Here is a 16470-nt window from a genome sequence, read left to right on the forward strand (position 1 = left end):
TTCATGAAAATGACTGATTGGCAAAACATTTCTCTTTCAGCATGATAATGATCTCAAACACTCTGAAAACAGGAAGAAGACCTACTTGGAATAGAAGTCTGCAGATAAAACACATTACAGTATTACTATTAGAACAAAAGTAGAAGACTACAGTCAAAAGAGTTATGGCAAAGCCTGCAAGGAAAAAATATCAGTCTTTCAAACCAATATTTCTAATTGTTTTTGCATTCTTAAGAAGGCCATACAAAATACTTGTTCTAAATGAAAGTTTTTGTAACTTTTCATTGTATTAATGTTTCTTTGTATGTTACTATAAAGTGATGCTCAGATAAATGGTTTTAATCTATTTTCTCAGGTGGACTAAGGCTTTTGTACAGTACTACGTCCACTCATTTCCCATCCAAAAGGTACTACAGTTCCTACTAAATGCATGAATTTATGTAATTCCAATATCTAATAGGCCTAGCTTACACACAGGTGAATATTAACCCCATGAGAGTAACAATAACCTGGCAGCAAATCAAGAATCATGCAAAAAGGGCATTGCAATATTAGTTAGAAATATTTAATGTTAATCAGAAACCTCAAGCAGTACACGGTATTGCAGTCCACAGAAAAAACTAGGTTACACAGGCTGTGTTTGGGTTGGTATTTATTTCTTTTTGCAGAAAAATTATGTTTAATAAAAATTGAATGGTCCAATAATTTGTCCCATTTGAAATGCACAATGCAGGTTTCAATGTCAATTGGATTTAATGCAGAAAGAAACAGAGAAATCCTATATTCATTAAGATTAAGTTAACCCATTAGGCAGCAGGGTTGCTTAAGAGCATGTGTTGCTATGGCTTCGGAGCATGCTATACATATGTCAAGCTCTTTTTCTGGAATTGGAAATACAGAGTTCGCTCACGTCCTAGTTTGACAAATCTTGCTAATCAAGTATTCTGGATTGCCTGTCTGATGAACTTCATGGTATAAGCAAAGTGATGAGTTTCTTTGAAATTAGTTGCTGGTGCTGAAATGCCCCAAAACATAAAGCTATGGCACTATACCACATAGCTCTGTCTGATCGATGTTGTTTTACTTGTGACGCAATCAATGGGTCATGTCCGATTTCATACTCTGGTGCTTCTTCTGTGTAATTAAGTTGTCTCTGCCATCTGGCCCAGTATTATTAGTTTTATACAATTTACAATAATCAATGACTCTGCTTGTTGCACTTAATAACAGCTGGTTGATTTCCTCATTAACAACCTGCAGTCCTCTCTTAATCTGGACCCCTAACTCGACCCAAAAACCCTCACAAAATGCCACTTAGTATAGACAATGGACCAGAGCCTGCTGGTTTTCTGTTCTGCCTCCTCATAAATTGCACCAACTTGGTGTCCCAGGTGTAAACAAGTCCCTGATCTGGGGAATAAAAACATTGAGTTAGCCAGAGTTTAATACATCATAGTCTCTCATGTCATTATCCATGACCTCTACTCTTTTTGTGACTACACCATCTTCTTGTGGTTGCTGACAATTGACATGAATGAAGGTGCAGTTCTATGCCTGAAAGACTACTTTAAAATGGTAAATGTTAAGCTTCAGTGGCCATGCTTCAATGTCCATGCTGAAACATGCTTTTCTCCCAGTTCTCTAACCATCTCTGGACAACCAGTTGCATTCAGAAAATATATTTCCTTCAATTCCTTTTCACATTTCCGACTTTAACATGCAACGTTCCTTTCAAAGGCCTGTACATAATGTTTCAATAACACTTCACAGCTTTGCAAGGCACATGCCACTCATTCATTTCAAATTTGGCAGAAAAATCTATTAAATATCTACTACTCTGAATCCAATACTAGTAGTATCTTCTCATGATGTCCATGTCATTAGTTATGTAGAGCATGATAAACGGAATGTGTGGGAATACTGGTTTTCAGTAGGAAACACTTTGCCTAGGCAAATCCTGGAAGATGGTATCAGAACTGCATTGACCTACTGGCCAGGTAGTGGTTCCAGAATGTGCCAGTTTAGTTGTGCTTTACTTCAAAATGGCAGTCAATATACTTCTAGTTTCCCCGAGTTGGTGTCTTGCTAGTTTGCACAATGTCAGGCATACTAGCTTTTCCAAAATATTTGCAGTCTGTGCTTACAATAATTCTAAGTGTTGTTCAACATTAGCAATTTTTGGTTCAAAATAACTTCATAGTGGATGCAGATGATTTTGTGTTCGTTTTATGTTATTCCCTCCTTTGCGAGCTACTCTTCGCAAGCTACTGCTTTTTTTCTTGGGAACATTTTACTTTTCAAACTAAACAGCATATTCTGAGCATACGCAAATGGTTTAACTGACCAAAAAGAAACCAGCACCAACTAGCACAGAATTAAATAAAGGCACCGTATTGATGTTCTGACTCCGGAACTATGGAATGTTCCACATAAACGGGCTAGAGAGGCGGCTGTCATCGGCGTGGGATCAATGTTCTTTTGGAGCCAATGAGAGCCCAGGAAGTGAAACACAGAGACTGCCTGGCATCCAATCACACCAGGTCAGGTCAGGCACCAGTCCAACAAATATCCTGCTCCATGCCCTTCCACTACCCATGCCTGGCATGTCAAAACAAATTCATTAACCTAGTTAATCATGGTACATATTATTAGTCATAAAAGCAAATCGTAAACAAGAAATGCTAATCCAATTATTTTGTATGACTGAGGATAGATTATGGATATTTTTCTAAATCAGAGATCTGGGATTTCGAAAGTTTGTGTAAACATTTATTTAATGTAAAAGTAGTAAGATAAAAGATTGAGTCTGGGTATAAAAAAGATATTCAGATAAAAAAATGGAACAAGATATTTAGAACAGCAACACTATTCACCTGAGTTAAAGACATACATAAAATACTGTACATAATGTATTGGTTTCATAAAGATTAGTTTAACCACCATTTGGTTTCTGAAAACAGGTAACCAAGATCACCACAAAGGACATTAAGAAAACATCAGGAAAATATAACTGAAAACAAAACACCATACAGATGGCCACTGAAGAGCCTAATCTTCAGGCTGATTAGTATGATGGTCTTTGAAGGAAAACAAATCAGTTATGTATGCTAACACACACTGGCACATTTGAAATGATTTACAAACTTCCTACTGTATGAAGGCAAACGCTGCCACCTTCTGTTCCAATGTACATCAACACCCAAAGGATAAACAGACTCATTAAATAAACACATTGGCATGTGGCAAATGCTAAGGACAAACAGGCACATTAAATCATGCTTTCAGGAAGCAATTATTAAATTTTTATAAGTTTATAAGTAAAAAAAAGGTTTACGCAAATGAACCTATAGTTGGAAAATGTTTTGATGTAGTGCACCAACTGTAGATGTCTCTATTATGGCTGAGTATTCATCTCTCATCACTTTGTTTTATTTTATCCAATTGCAAACAGTATCAGTGTACAGCAATATTGTTGATTTCAGATTACTTGTCTTTATGCATGCTCTCATGCCTCCACCCCCTCCATTGTTTTCTAGCTTCTTCTTGCCTATATATTTTTCTGGTTCATGGACTAGACCTATGGAAAATCACAGGAAAGGACCTAACTGAGGGAAGGTTTTATCAAGCCAAAATAAAGGAAACACAAATTAGGGGTTCGAAGTCAATTTAAAGGGTGATTCTCATAAAACCAGGTTTACCAGTTCTGTAACAAATTCAGTCACAAGACCATGATCATCAGCAAAATACTACTGACAGAGAAAAAATTTAAAATCTAGTTTTGGGGAGAAATTATTTGAAATAAACACATTAATAAGTACATTATCATTACCAAAACTTGTCACGATTAAATGTTCTCTCATTTCATTAAATGTCATTTAAAAAATAAAATATGTTGCTGTAGTTTCTGCACGATGCATCACAATGATATACTAGTTCAAGTTTATGTTAAACATTAATATATATTACCTTCAAACTGTTTCTGTAGTTTCCTATATATCTTAAAAAGTTTTGTTACATAATATTAAAATATTATACATTTTTATTTTAGTTTAGTCCTTATTTGAACATTCTGCAGTCATTATAATTCTGGGGAAACTATGGTAAAATGCATAATATCTGACAAAATAACATTATTTAACATTATTTAATGAATGAGTACAGATCCTAATAACAGTGATCCAAGAGAAAATGTGATGAACACTGGGCCGTGAATGCTGTGGTCTAAGAATGGCCTCACACTACAGCTGTGTCATTGCGGCCAGGAGGTGGAATGCTAACGACAATGCCCAGGAGTCCCAGGGTGGAATTTGGCTCAGCACTACCTGGGTTGGAGGTGGATGTCAGACAGGACTGACTTCTCACATTGCGCTCAAGTGACACCTTGTGCTACGCTGGTTGCGTCACCTTAATAGCGGTTATTAAATGGAGTATTTAAAATAAGTTAAATAGGGGTAAAGAAAATGTAGTGAAAAATGACACTTCAGAAAATGTTGTCAGTTTGATGAGAATTACCCAGATGCTTGGCCATCGTCAACAAAATAACAAATCATGGAAGAATGTTGCTGAACCCAATAGAGTCCCAGTCACCAGTGAATCTGCTTTGGTGGCTTGTGTTGGCCCAATGCTCTATTATAACACTATTGGTTTCCCTTATTTTGGCAGTTACCGGTATTTTTTTTTTTTTTAAACCTATAGCACCAGCAAACTGTGAGGTATTTTGAGTTCAAAACAAAACCTACAGATCAAATGAATAAAACAAATCATTATTAACATCACAAAATAAAATGGAAAAAAAAAACATCAGAGGGTGTATTCATCACACCTTGCAATGGAAGCAATTTACAATTTAAGAAGTAAAAGAAACAAAAATGGAGAGGGCATTCAATTGTCCATTAGAAACAGCTTTTTTTAGCTACAGAATCCACGCAAAGTACATTTTTGCCATGTGTAATATTTCACTTCAACAACAGAGGTCTCTATTTAAACATCACTTCCTGTATGAGGCGCTTATGGATAGCACCCAAAATGTTTGAACCTTCTCCTTAACCTTCCCCAAGTCCATCAAAGGCTCTACATCTGTTATTCAAACATGTGTGTACTGAGATACTACGCAGGGGAAAGGAAGATGTTGAAGACCACCGCAAACAAGATGAAGACAATGTAGCCAATTATGCAGAGCCAGAAGCGCGGGTCCTTGAGGAGCTTCTGGTTGTAGGCGCTGAAGAAAACATAACCAATGGTCATCCCAGCCACCCCTCCTCCAATGTGAGCCACAAACGAAACCTGAGAGGTACCAGGGCGGAGTCTCATTTCAGTCTCCAACTTAAAACCAACAAAGGCATGCTACACTTATCCTCCTCTGCCCTGTTGCTGTGGTTAGTAATGCAAAGGGTGGACAACCAGTCAGACTAGAAAAACCAGTCTAAAAGCAGCCAGTGAATCTAAAACCTCACGACACAAAGAAGAAGACAGTAGAAAATAAAAGCCAGATATGTCAAGTCACAGAAGAAGGGAAGCAGGTAATAGATTATAGCCCTCAGGCCAGTTGGTTAGGCTGCTGGAAAGAAAAACAACCTTATCATGCGTTTAGCTTCCTTTAAGCAGAGTACAGAATCAACAGTCATACTCATCACTAAAAAGAGAATGAATGACTTAAAATCATTGCTCTCTGGTAAAAAAAAATAATACAATAAAAAAAAGGACTTGCTGTGCGCTTTATGAAGTGAAAATGCATGCAGGAGGGAAAACAAATCTTACCTTCAAGCCAGCGTTGTCAGTGAGAAACCTTCTGTACAGGGCAAATCCTATATCTGTTCCAACTTGTGAGAAAGAAAACCTGAAATGTTTAGTTACTGAACAAGACTACAGAGACATGAGCGCTATAGTAGCAGGTAAATCTGATAAGAGTCTTACCGATAATCACTATCACTCCAATACGAAAGATTCCAAGGAGAGGAATCATCTCTCTAAAGTTCTGTAGGCCCAGGAGTTAAAACAATTGTAAGGAACAGGGAAATAATGAGAATAGAATCAACGTGTGGGTTTCACAAACTGCCTCAACATGAAAATCGTCAATTAATCAGAACTCACCACGACAGCATTCATGAAGTAGCCCCCCATGAGAGCATAGACACCCCCAGACGCCCCTACCAGAGCACTAAGAGGATCAAAGATGGAACTGGCCAGGGAGCCTGAGGGAGACACAGAAAATAACATGCCGCAAAACAGGCACTTCAGAAATGTCAACCAAGAAAACCAGAACCTTTGATAGCCAAATGAGTTTCAGAGACTTGAGTGGGCAATGTGTACAGTACAACGCCTATGCAGATTGCTGGGCAGTCAGGACACATTTATGTAGTCATAGCCAACACTCACCGGCCAGGACACCAGACATGTAGACCATCCCCACTTCAAAGCCTTTGTGAACCAGTTCCAGAGGGATCCCCAGAAGTAGCTGCATCAGCAGGTTACCCAGGATATGCTGCACACTGAGGGGAAGGAAGTGGGGCAAGACAGGGGTGATGGAGGTATAAGGGAGTGTGCTGTGTACGGCCGGATTACTGTGTCTAGGCCCCCCCGCGATAGTGACTTCCGTGTGTTTTGGGGAGGGGTGGCAGGGTTGGTCAGCTTACTTCCTGTATATCAGCTTCTAGCCAAACCATGTCAAAAGATGTCATCCTCTACTTTTGTAGTTAGACTAGTGGATCTTCGGGACCTTATTTTATTACATTAATGTCTTGGACTGTTCTAAAACTGCTTGCACATTGTTAAACAAACAAAGATAATGATGCAAAATACACAACCATGTCTACATCAGACCTAAACCCAATTGAGATGTCGTGGCAGGACCAAGGAAGAGGAGTTCATGCTCACTAAGCAAAAAATGTACAGATTTAAAGAATCTCTGCTAGGAAGAGTGGGCCAAAATCCATCCACAGCAATATAATGATCAACTAAAGAAAGCAATTAGTTACCAGCTGAAGTTGGTACAACCATTTAATGAGTTTTCTTTAAACCTGTTTCTATTACCACTTTGGGTTAGCAGTATGATTAAGGCCCAGCTTTATCACAGCAACTGCCAGTAGACTTGGGACAGTCGATCTCGAGATGTGTCTTCCGAAGAACATCCAATGCCATTCTCAATCTTATAATGCAGCTTGCTCAGCTAGGATTGCTAAATATTTTTTCTCCTTTATTTAATATAAGTTCGTGGTTGAAGATCTGACAACACTTAGTGTCAAGATATTAGAGAAAAACAAATGGATTACAATACTTTGTCTGAAACTGACCCAGCGTGGACAAACATGTAGGAGAAAAAGCGCCACGCCTCCTGCCGCTTGTTAGCCTTGTAGGTCAGAGGGCTGTTCCATATGCCCTGGTCCAGGGTGACCCACTGCTTCTGGGGCTTCCACACCGCATAGTAGATAAACACACCCAACTGGCAGACGGAAACAGGGCAAGGTTGATCAGTGAGAAGTTACACAATGTCTATTCTGAACTCTTTAGATGTGGCCATCAGTCAACATTTCACATTACAGTATACAAACTTCTACAGCAGTATCTCTAACAGATGACACATAATGGCAACCTAATTAATGACTGTGGCACATTTATCTAGATGTTTTTGTTCTCTTCGCCTTCAATGTGACACGTCTCAAGGATTCTGCTATGACAATGCTCATAATGTAAGTGCCCATCCTCTTCATGAAGCTCTAATTTAAACGTACTGTAAGAATAAGAATGAGTAGTGTGTAAATATTTTTGTTCTTTTACTTCATTACTATTGGTGTATATATAAATTGGATGCATTTTAATATTATGTAATCAACAGTATGTTTTCTTGTCTATAACAGTTCTTTATTCTGTTTGATGTTTTACATAGACAAAGGAAGAGTAGCTGCTGCATGTGCTATTGCTAATGGAGATCTTAAGTAGTAATACTAAACCATACACTAATATCAGTAAAATGTCATGGGCAGTGTCATTAAGGCTGTCCTTGGAAGCCTTAAACCCATGTCCCAATGTTATTTATGGTCAAACTACATTTTCATTTAACCAAATTCTGGTTCTAGGGGTTTCTTGGAGAATCCTAGATGAATTAAGACATTGAGATGGCTAAGCTGTCTAAAGTTCACATAGCAAAGGGAAAGAGAGGAAAGGAGAACAGATAATTAGCTCTTCACTTTGGATTGCATCTAAACTCTGAGAAACCCACCCTGAATACCGAACCAACGATGAATGCTCATGTAATAAAGCTGTAGCATGTCCAGAGAACTTCCAGTAACCTAACTTCTAACTCCCTCGTGTCATACATGTTTTCCGTGCTGCGGTGTCATAAGTATGTCTGTAAACCCTCACCTCTGCAAGGCTGATGAGGATGATGAAGATAGGAGGGGGGCAGCAGTTGGCTCGCTCCAGATACTGTTCATGAAGGTGTTCTGGAAGCATCCACTTGGAGATGGCTCGATGGAACCTCTCATAGCATCCAAGCGTCTTCTTTTGGTCCTCATTATCACCATCTCCTTCCGTATCCTCTTCCTGTCCTCCGTCTCTTTCTACGGGGAAGTCCTGCTCCTCAATGTCTGCATCCATCACTCCTCAGATCCAAGCCTGCACAAACAGGGGGAATGAGTCATATAGTCAAATGAATCGAGAGGAAGTACATGCTACAGTTCAAAATATTAGACCTTCAATTCTCTATTAAAAAGTATGTCAAAGTACTTTTTTTCAGTAAGTGCTGATTGACTTATAAATTGAGGTCAGGTTTTCTAGACACTGATTAAACCAGACTTAATGTGTGTCTGGGCAAATAGCCCACAGGCAGAGGATTTATTTGGAATAAAACAACATAGGTCAGGATAACATCAGTTTGTACCAGTTTGTCTCAAACTTGTAGGTTTCAATCAAACAATATTTGATTTCATCAAGTTTACATTGTGTTTAATTGGTCTGCATCTGAACATGAATAACAGTAAGATGGCAACTGATGTGACCTTATTTGCATTTCCGAGAATATTTTATAGAATAAATCTTTGAACTGTACATTTGGAAGCACATTAATTTATTATGAAGCACTATAATTATTTTCAATTAAAAATTCTGAATTTGAAAAACATGTTAATTGGTCATTCTTAATTGAACTACAGTATAGACTTAAATTCATCAATGGTATACATGTGGTGTGTGCTAATTTGAAGTAGTAAATATCTACAGAGGAAGGAATCATTGTTTTTCATTTGGTGCAACATTAAAATACCATTCAGGACTACATAACAGTTTTGTGCCATGTGTCAAAAGCCTAAACTGTAGTGAAACCTATAAAAAAATACACACACACACACACACACACACACACACACACACACACACACACAGTCCAGGCCAAAAGTTTGGACACACCTTCTCATTCATTGCGTTTTCTTTATTTTCATGACTATTTACATTGTAGATTCTCACTGAAGGCATCAAAACTATGAATGAACACATATGGAATTATGTACTTAACAAAAAAGTGTGAAATAACTGAAAACATGTCTTATATGTTAGATTCCTAAAAGTAGCCATCCTTTGCTTTTTTGATAGCGCTGCAAACCCTTGGTGTTCTCTCAATAAGCTTCATGAGGTAGTCACCTGAAATGGTTTTCACTTCACAGATGTGCCTTGTCAGGGTTAATTAGTGGAATTTTATTTGGGAACTTGGGACCATCAGTTGTGTTGTGCAGAAGTCAGGTTGATACACAGCCGACAGCCCTATTGGAAAACTGTTAGAATTTATATTATGGCATCATTACCTTAACAAATTAAGGTAAGTCAGTGTGGAAAATTGCGAAAACTTTGAATGTGTCCCCAAGTGCAGTCGCAAAAACCATCAAGCGCTACAATGAAACTGGCTCACATGAGGACCACCCCAGGAAAGGAAGACCAAGAGTCACCTCTGCTGCTGAGGATAAGTTCATCCGAGTCACCAGCCTCAGAAATCGCAGATTAACAGCAGCTCAGATTAGAGACCAGCTGAATGCCACACAGAGTTCTAGCAGCAGACATCTCTAGAACAACTGTTAAGAGGAGACTGCGCGAATCAGGCCTTCATGGTCAAGTAGCTGCTAGGAAACCACTGCTAAGGAGAGGCAACAAGCAGAAGAGATTTGTTTGGGCCAAGAAACACAAGGAATGGAAATCTGTGCTTTGGTCTGATGAATCAAAATTTGAGATCTTTGGTTCCAACCGCAGTGTCTTTTGCGACGCAGAAAAGTTGAACGGATGGATTCTACATGCCTGGTTCCCACCGTGAAGCATGGAGGAGGAGGTGTGATGGTGTGGGGGAGGTGTGATGGTGTGGGGGTAAGGACTATTTGACCAAGAAGGAGAGTGATTGAGTGCTGCACCAGATGACCTGGCCTCCACAGTCACCGGACCTGAATCCAATCGAGATGGTTTGGGTTGAGCTGGACCGCAGAGTGAAGGCAAAAGGGCCAACAAGTGCTAAGCATCTCTGGGAACTCCTTCAAGACTGGTGGAAAACCATTTCAGGTGACTACCTCATGAAGCTCATCAAGAGAATGCCAAGAGTGTGCAAAGCAGTAATCAGAGCAAAAGGTGTCTACTTTGAAGAAACTGGAATATAAGACATGTTTTCAGTTATTTCACACTTTTTTGTTAAGTACATAATTCCACATGTGTTCATTCATAGTTTTGATGCCTCCAGTGAGAATCTACAATGTAAATAGTCATGAAAATAAAGGATACGCATTGAATGAGGTGTGTCCAAACTTTTGGCCTGTACTGTATATATACATAAATACATACAGCGGGGAGAACAAGTATTTGACACACAGCCGATTTTGCAGGTTTTCCTACTTACAAAGCATGTAGAGGTCTGTATTTTGTATTATAGGTACACTTCAACTAATCTAAAACAAAAATCCAGAAAATCACATTGTATGATTTTTTAATAATTGATTTGCATTTTATTGCATGACATAAGTATTTGATCACCTACCAACCAGTAAGAATTCCGGCTCTCACAGACCTGTTAGTTTTTCTTTAAGAAGCCCTCCTGTTCTCCACTCATTACCTGTATTAACTGCACCTGTTTGAACTCATTACCTATATAAAAGACACCTGTCCACACACTCAATCAAACAGATTCCAACCTCTCCACAATGCCCAAGTCCAGAGAGCTGTGTAAGGACATCAGGGAAAAAACTGTAGACCTGCACAAGGCTGGGATGGGCTACAGGACAATAGGCAAGCAGCTTGGTGAGAAGGCAACATATGTTGGTGCAATTATTAGAAAATGGAAGAAGTTCAAGATGACGGTCAATCTCCCTCGGTCTGGGGCTCCATGCAAGATCTCACCTCGTGGGGCATCAATGATCATGAGGAAGGTGAGGGATCAGCCCAGAACTACACGGCAGGACCTGGTCAATGACCTGAAGAGAGCTGGGACCACAGTCTCAAAGAAAACCATTAGTAACACATTACACCGTCATGGATTAAAATCCTGCAGCGCATGCAAGGTCCCCCTGCTCAAGCCAGTGCATGTCCAGACCTGTCTGAAGTTTGCCAATGACCACCTGGATGATCCAGAGGAGGAATGGGAGAAGGTCATGTGGTCTGATGAGACAAAAATAGAGCTTTTTGGTCTAAACTCCACTCGCCATGTTTGGAGAAGGAAGGATGAGTACAACCCCAAGAACACCATCCCAACCGTGAAGCATGGAGGTGGAAACATCATTCTTTGGGGATGCTTTTCTGCAAAGGGGACAGGACAACTGCACCTTATTGAGGGGAGAATGAATTTGGCCATGTATCGCAAGATCTTGGCCAACAACCTCCTTCCCTCAGTAAGAGCACTGAATATGGGTCGTGGCTGGGTCTTCCAGCATGACAAAGACCCGAAACACACAGCCAGGGCAACTTAAGGAGTGGCTCCGTAAGAATCATCTCAAGGTCCTGGAGTGGCCTAGCCATTCTCCAGACCTGAACCGAATAGAAAATCTTTGGAAGGAGCTGAAAGTCCGTATTGCCCTTCTACAGCCCCAAAACCTGAAGGATCTGGAGAAGGTCTGTATGGAGGAGTGGGCCAAAATCACTGCTGCATTGTGTGCAAACCTGGTCAAGAACTACAGTAAACGTATCTCTGTAATTGCAAAGGTTTCTGTACCAAATATTCAGTTTTGCTTTTCTGATGTATCAAATACTTATGTCATGCAATAAATTGAAAATTATTTATTAAAAAATCATACAATGTGATTTTCAGGATTTTGTTTTAGATTCCATCACTCACAGTTGAAGAGTACCTATGATAAAATGTGACTTCTACATGCTTTGTAAGTGGGAAAACCTGCAAAATCAGCAGTGTATCAAATGTGTTCTCCCCACTGTATGTACATTCATGTGTATATATACTTGGTTAATGGTGTATAAGTTGTTTAAGATTAAGGGGCCATTTTAAAATGAAAATAAACAGTGCTTGTGACACCCTTTCAAAGCCACCCTTTCAATTCTAAAAAAAACGAAACTAAAATAAACAGGGAAAACTCTTGCAGTGACAGACTTATTAAGAAGCAGTAAAGGAGAATTTAAAAACTAAACATTATCCACCTTGATAGCTGTACCAATGCACAGGTTACTGTGAAAGAAATTACTAGTCTTTCAGTGAGACAATTATACTAAAGCATTTTTGAAATAGCTTATTTATTCATTAGTTAAGACAATTATATGCATGCTTATAAGCTAAAGATTTCCAGCAGGTTTCTAAATAGCTTTCTAGGTAGCTAGGTTCAGAGGTGGAAAGGGGCCAGGAGTCTCAGTTCTCCAAATTCCTCTGTGTTTTGGGCATCAACAAAATGCACAAAATAGCCACAATTCCCAGATCTGCTGTATTTATTAGGACTTCCCTGAGGTATTAAAGAAGTAGTCTGGGCTTCATCTAATGGATGATCAATAACTGGCCTCATTGTTCTATATAATTGATTGAAGTTACACTTCAGCGGCGGTCCATAGCAGTTGGACAGAAAAAGTACACCATTGTTGTTAGAATCACAGATTCCCCCTTTAAACCTTAGTCATAGTACTTCAGAAAGAAACTGTATTATTCTTAATACGTCCCGGTACATAAAAAAATTATAATAATCACCCTGAAACCTACTACAAGTTTTAGTGTTTTGATTTCACAGAAACAATATAAATAGTTCCTGAAAAACAAGCATTACCAAATGAGAAGCACTAGTATAAATTTGAACACACCTGCCTGTCACAGCACCAGCCTGTATCAATGGACCGCCGCTGAAGTGTAACTTCACTCAATTATATAGAACAATGAGGCCAGTTATTGATCATCCATTAGATGAAACCCAGACTACTTCTTTAAAAGGATCTCTCTCACACACACACACGAAGGCCAGAAAGCTCATAACGAAACCAACATTTCTTTGATCCTGAGTGTATAATCAGAGGATTATACACAAGGATCTACTTAAAAAACTGAATTAAACAGAATTTCAGATTTACACTTCAAAATAGTTAATTTATAAGACTAAAATGTAAAGTCATTAATCTTAATTTTTTCTTTCCCCTCTTGAAAACCAAAAGTCAAGTAAGTGTGATACTTCCTGATCTTGGAGTATCTACAGGGTGATACTGTGAAAAAGGTCGGAAAGATAGGTTGCATGTAGGATATATATTCGAATGAGACCTGGCTGGAAGTAGCATAGCATGTGTCTAGGGACAGTTACAGTAGCTAAACAAATTATCTCCACACAGATCAAATGTATTTTGGAGTTACTTATTAATATAAATTAATTTAATTTTCCTAAACCCGATTTGTTTGACTTTTCTCTAACCCATGTGAGACAAGTAGCATATGTATACAGTCTTAACCCAAACACACTTAATAATAATTTAGAAAACAAGTTGGTTTGCACAATCCCTACAGTAGCAGGCAGATGACCGTAGGCCCAAAAGCAGGCAAGAGCATTTAGAAAGTGTTAAGTAACTTACGCAGTAATAATGGCTAGAGGAGTTGAAATGTATGTCGTTTGAAATTAATCAACGTTTCCACCACTATCCCACAATAAATTAATTACGGAGGTTCAACAAGTTTCTTTGTAATATTTTTCAACCAATTCAAAATAGAAAAAAATTGTCCCAGCAAGGAAATCCCTCAAAATGTCTACTGAAAAATGACCGTCTAAGTAGACATGCGATAATTATAGACCTTGTTTGGATTTTCCTACCACGAACTTCCTTCCTCTGGAAAACAAACAACTGATGCATCATCCCCCTGTTGAAAGGCAAAGGCTGCTGAAAGTAATTCACATATCTAAAAACGATGAAAGCGTAAACTTCGCAGTAACTGCAAAAACTCACCTGCCCAGAACAGGGTTGCCAGATTTCATTGACAGTATACTGAAAACATGCGGAATCCACAAAAAACAACAAAAACTTTATTTGTACTATATAGTCCTATTTGTAAATCGACTCCCCCCCAAGCCAATTTTTGCCCGCACACTGTCTTTTAAAATAACCAAAATATATCGGGAAATATCCAATCTGGCGACACTGGCACAGAACTCTTCCGGTAATTCTGCCACACCTGAGATCTGTGACGTCTTCATCTACTGAATTTAATTTAGGTCGCCATTTCGGGTATTCTTTTAACCTGCACAACGTCCTGTCAACAATGTAATTAAAAATGAGATGTGTGGAAAACAGAAAAACGTAATCTTAACATGTTTCTAACAACGACTGTTCATTTTTAAATATTTGTGCTGCTTCTGTAGTGAGTTACTGCAAAACATCCCAATGCAATTTATGCATGGTGCAGTTATACCACTAGAGAGCGTAAGACAGTTATAAAAGAAATGTAACAGAATACCCATAAAATTCTAACAATACCCATAAACTCAAAGTTTGACAAATAATACATGTTCATATTTTATCGAGCTGCGTGTACATTTCTTTAATATACCCATCCTCTGATACAGGGGTTAGCAACTTAATGCACGTAAAAGCAATGCATACAATTTGTATGCAATTAACAATATGAGTTTAAATATAACTGATTGGCTTGTAAAGTTCCAGACTTTCACCATTTTATGATTGAAATTGCATTAGTTTTCATAGAAGGGTAATAGTTCCAATGACATTCCAATCTTGATCATCCAATTATCTTTTATGATGTTGCAGCACTTGGTTCCGCACAACCTGCCTCTTCATTAACCGTTACCTTCAAAACAGAACCGTTCTGACGAAATTGCACATAACTAGCACCTGCCAAGACTTCTTTCATTGTTTTATTAAGCTCAGCACCAAAATGGCAAAAGCATTGGAAAAAAGGCAGCTCATTTCTATTAGTTTACTGAAATGTATGTAAGTCAATGTCAGACCTCAAGTCTTCTGCATCATTTCATCACAAAAGACAAAAACGTCATGGATGAGCTGGAAAGGGCTAACAAATACATGAGGAATGTGGCCAGGAAATGAAAGCAAAGTGAGGTGTCCACACAGAGCTAAAGTTGTGCACTGCATTGCTGAACATGGAAAACCATTTACTGATGGGAAAAATGTCAAGGAAGATTACCTCAGTAGTTTGGAGGCTTGATGGATTGTCTAAAACGCGATCATCTCAAACAAACTGTACAGTTAAGAATACACCTACATTTAGTGCAGCTCTTGGTAAGAGTGTGTATGTGAATGACACATCCAGCAGTTGTTGAAAGATGTCAAGTGCAATTGACAAAAGAAAAACATCCATAAACCCCCCACAAAAGAGAAAAGAATAGGCAGGCATATTAAATGTCAGTAAGTGACTAAATGCAGGCAGCCAACATCCCAATCAAAAGCATCAAAATAAGTAGTGGATAAATATTGTCAGATCTACACATATGGGGCCTTGAAATAAAACACAGAAAATGAATTGTTATAGTAAAAACACATGCCTTGAAAGTCTGTGCTGGACTCAACAACTCAGAAGTCACCTCACAAGCCTTTGCTTATGCGATGCAGGTAAGTTGGCCTAGATCTATGGGGTTGAGCTCCGTGACAGTACATTGACAGGTAGGTAGGCTTAGATCTATGGGGTTGAGCTCTGTGAGAGTACATTGACAGGTAGGTAGGCCTAGATCTATAGGGTTGAGCTCCGTGACAGTACATTGACAGGAAGGTAGGCCTAGATCTATGGGGTTGAGCTCCGTGACAGTACATTGACAGGTAGGTAGGCCTAGATCTATGGGGTTGAGCTCCGTGACAGTACATTGACAGGTAGGTAGGCCTAGATCTATGGGGTTGAGCTCCGTGACAGTACATTGACAGGTAGGTAGGCCTAGATCTATGGGGTTGAGCTCCGTGACAGTACATTGACAGGTAGGTAGGCCTAGATCTATGGGGTTGAGCTCCGTGACAGTACATTGACAGGTAGGTAGGCCTAGATCTATGGGGTTGAGCTCCGTGACAGTACATTGACAG

General features: G+C 39.0%; 1 protein-coding gene across 3 annotated transcripts; it reads right to left on the reverse strand.

Moving 5' to 3' along the window:
- Window positions 1-3180: 3180 nt before the first annotated feature.
- Window positions 3181-14636, reverse strand: rhbdl2 (rhomboid, veinlet-like 2 (Drosophila)). 3 transcript variants are annotated; one of them, XM_020040731.3, is made up of 9 exons: window positions 14374-14636; window positions 14222-14304; window positions 8359-8610; window positions 7290-7438; window positions 6376-6488; window positions 6091-6191; window positions 5914-5974; window positions 5758-5819; window positions 3181-5283 (listed from the first exon to the last, which is right to left on the reverse strand). In XM_020040731.3, exons 3-9 carry the CDS (start codon window positions 8590-8592, stop codon window positions 5107-5109), a joined length of 897 nt encoding a protein of 298 aa, XP_019896290.1. In that variant the 5' UTR covers window positions 8593-8610; window positions 14222-14304; window positions 14374-14636; the 3' UTR covers window positions 3181-5106. The 3 variants fall into 3 exon arrangements, with proteins under 3 accessions (XP_019896290.1, XP_010883661.1, XP_010883662.1); XM_010885359.5 differs by lacking the exon at window positions 14222-14304 and having other exon boundaries at window positions 14374-14625; XM_010885360.5 differs by lacking the exons at window positions 14222-14304; window positions 14374-14636 and adding an exon at window positions 14005-14204.
- Window positions 14637-16470: the final 1834 nt, after the last annotated feature.

This window comes from Esox lucius, chromosome 20 (assembly GCF_011004845.1).
Source record: "Esox lucius isolate fEsoLuc1 chromosome 20, fEsoLuc1.pri, whole genome shotgun sequence".
Classification (NCBI taxonomy): domain Eukaryota; kingdom Metazoa; phylum Chordata; class Actinopteri; order Esociformes; family Esocidae; genus Esox; species Esox lucius.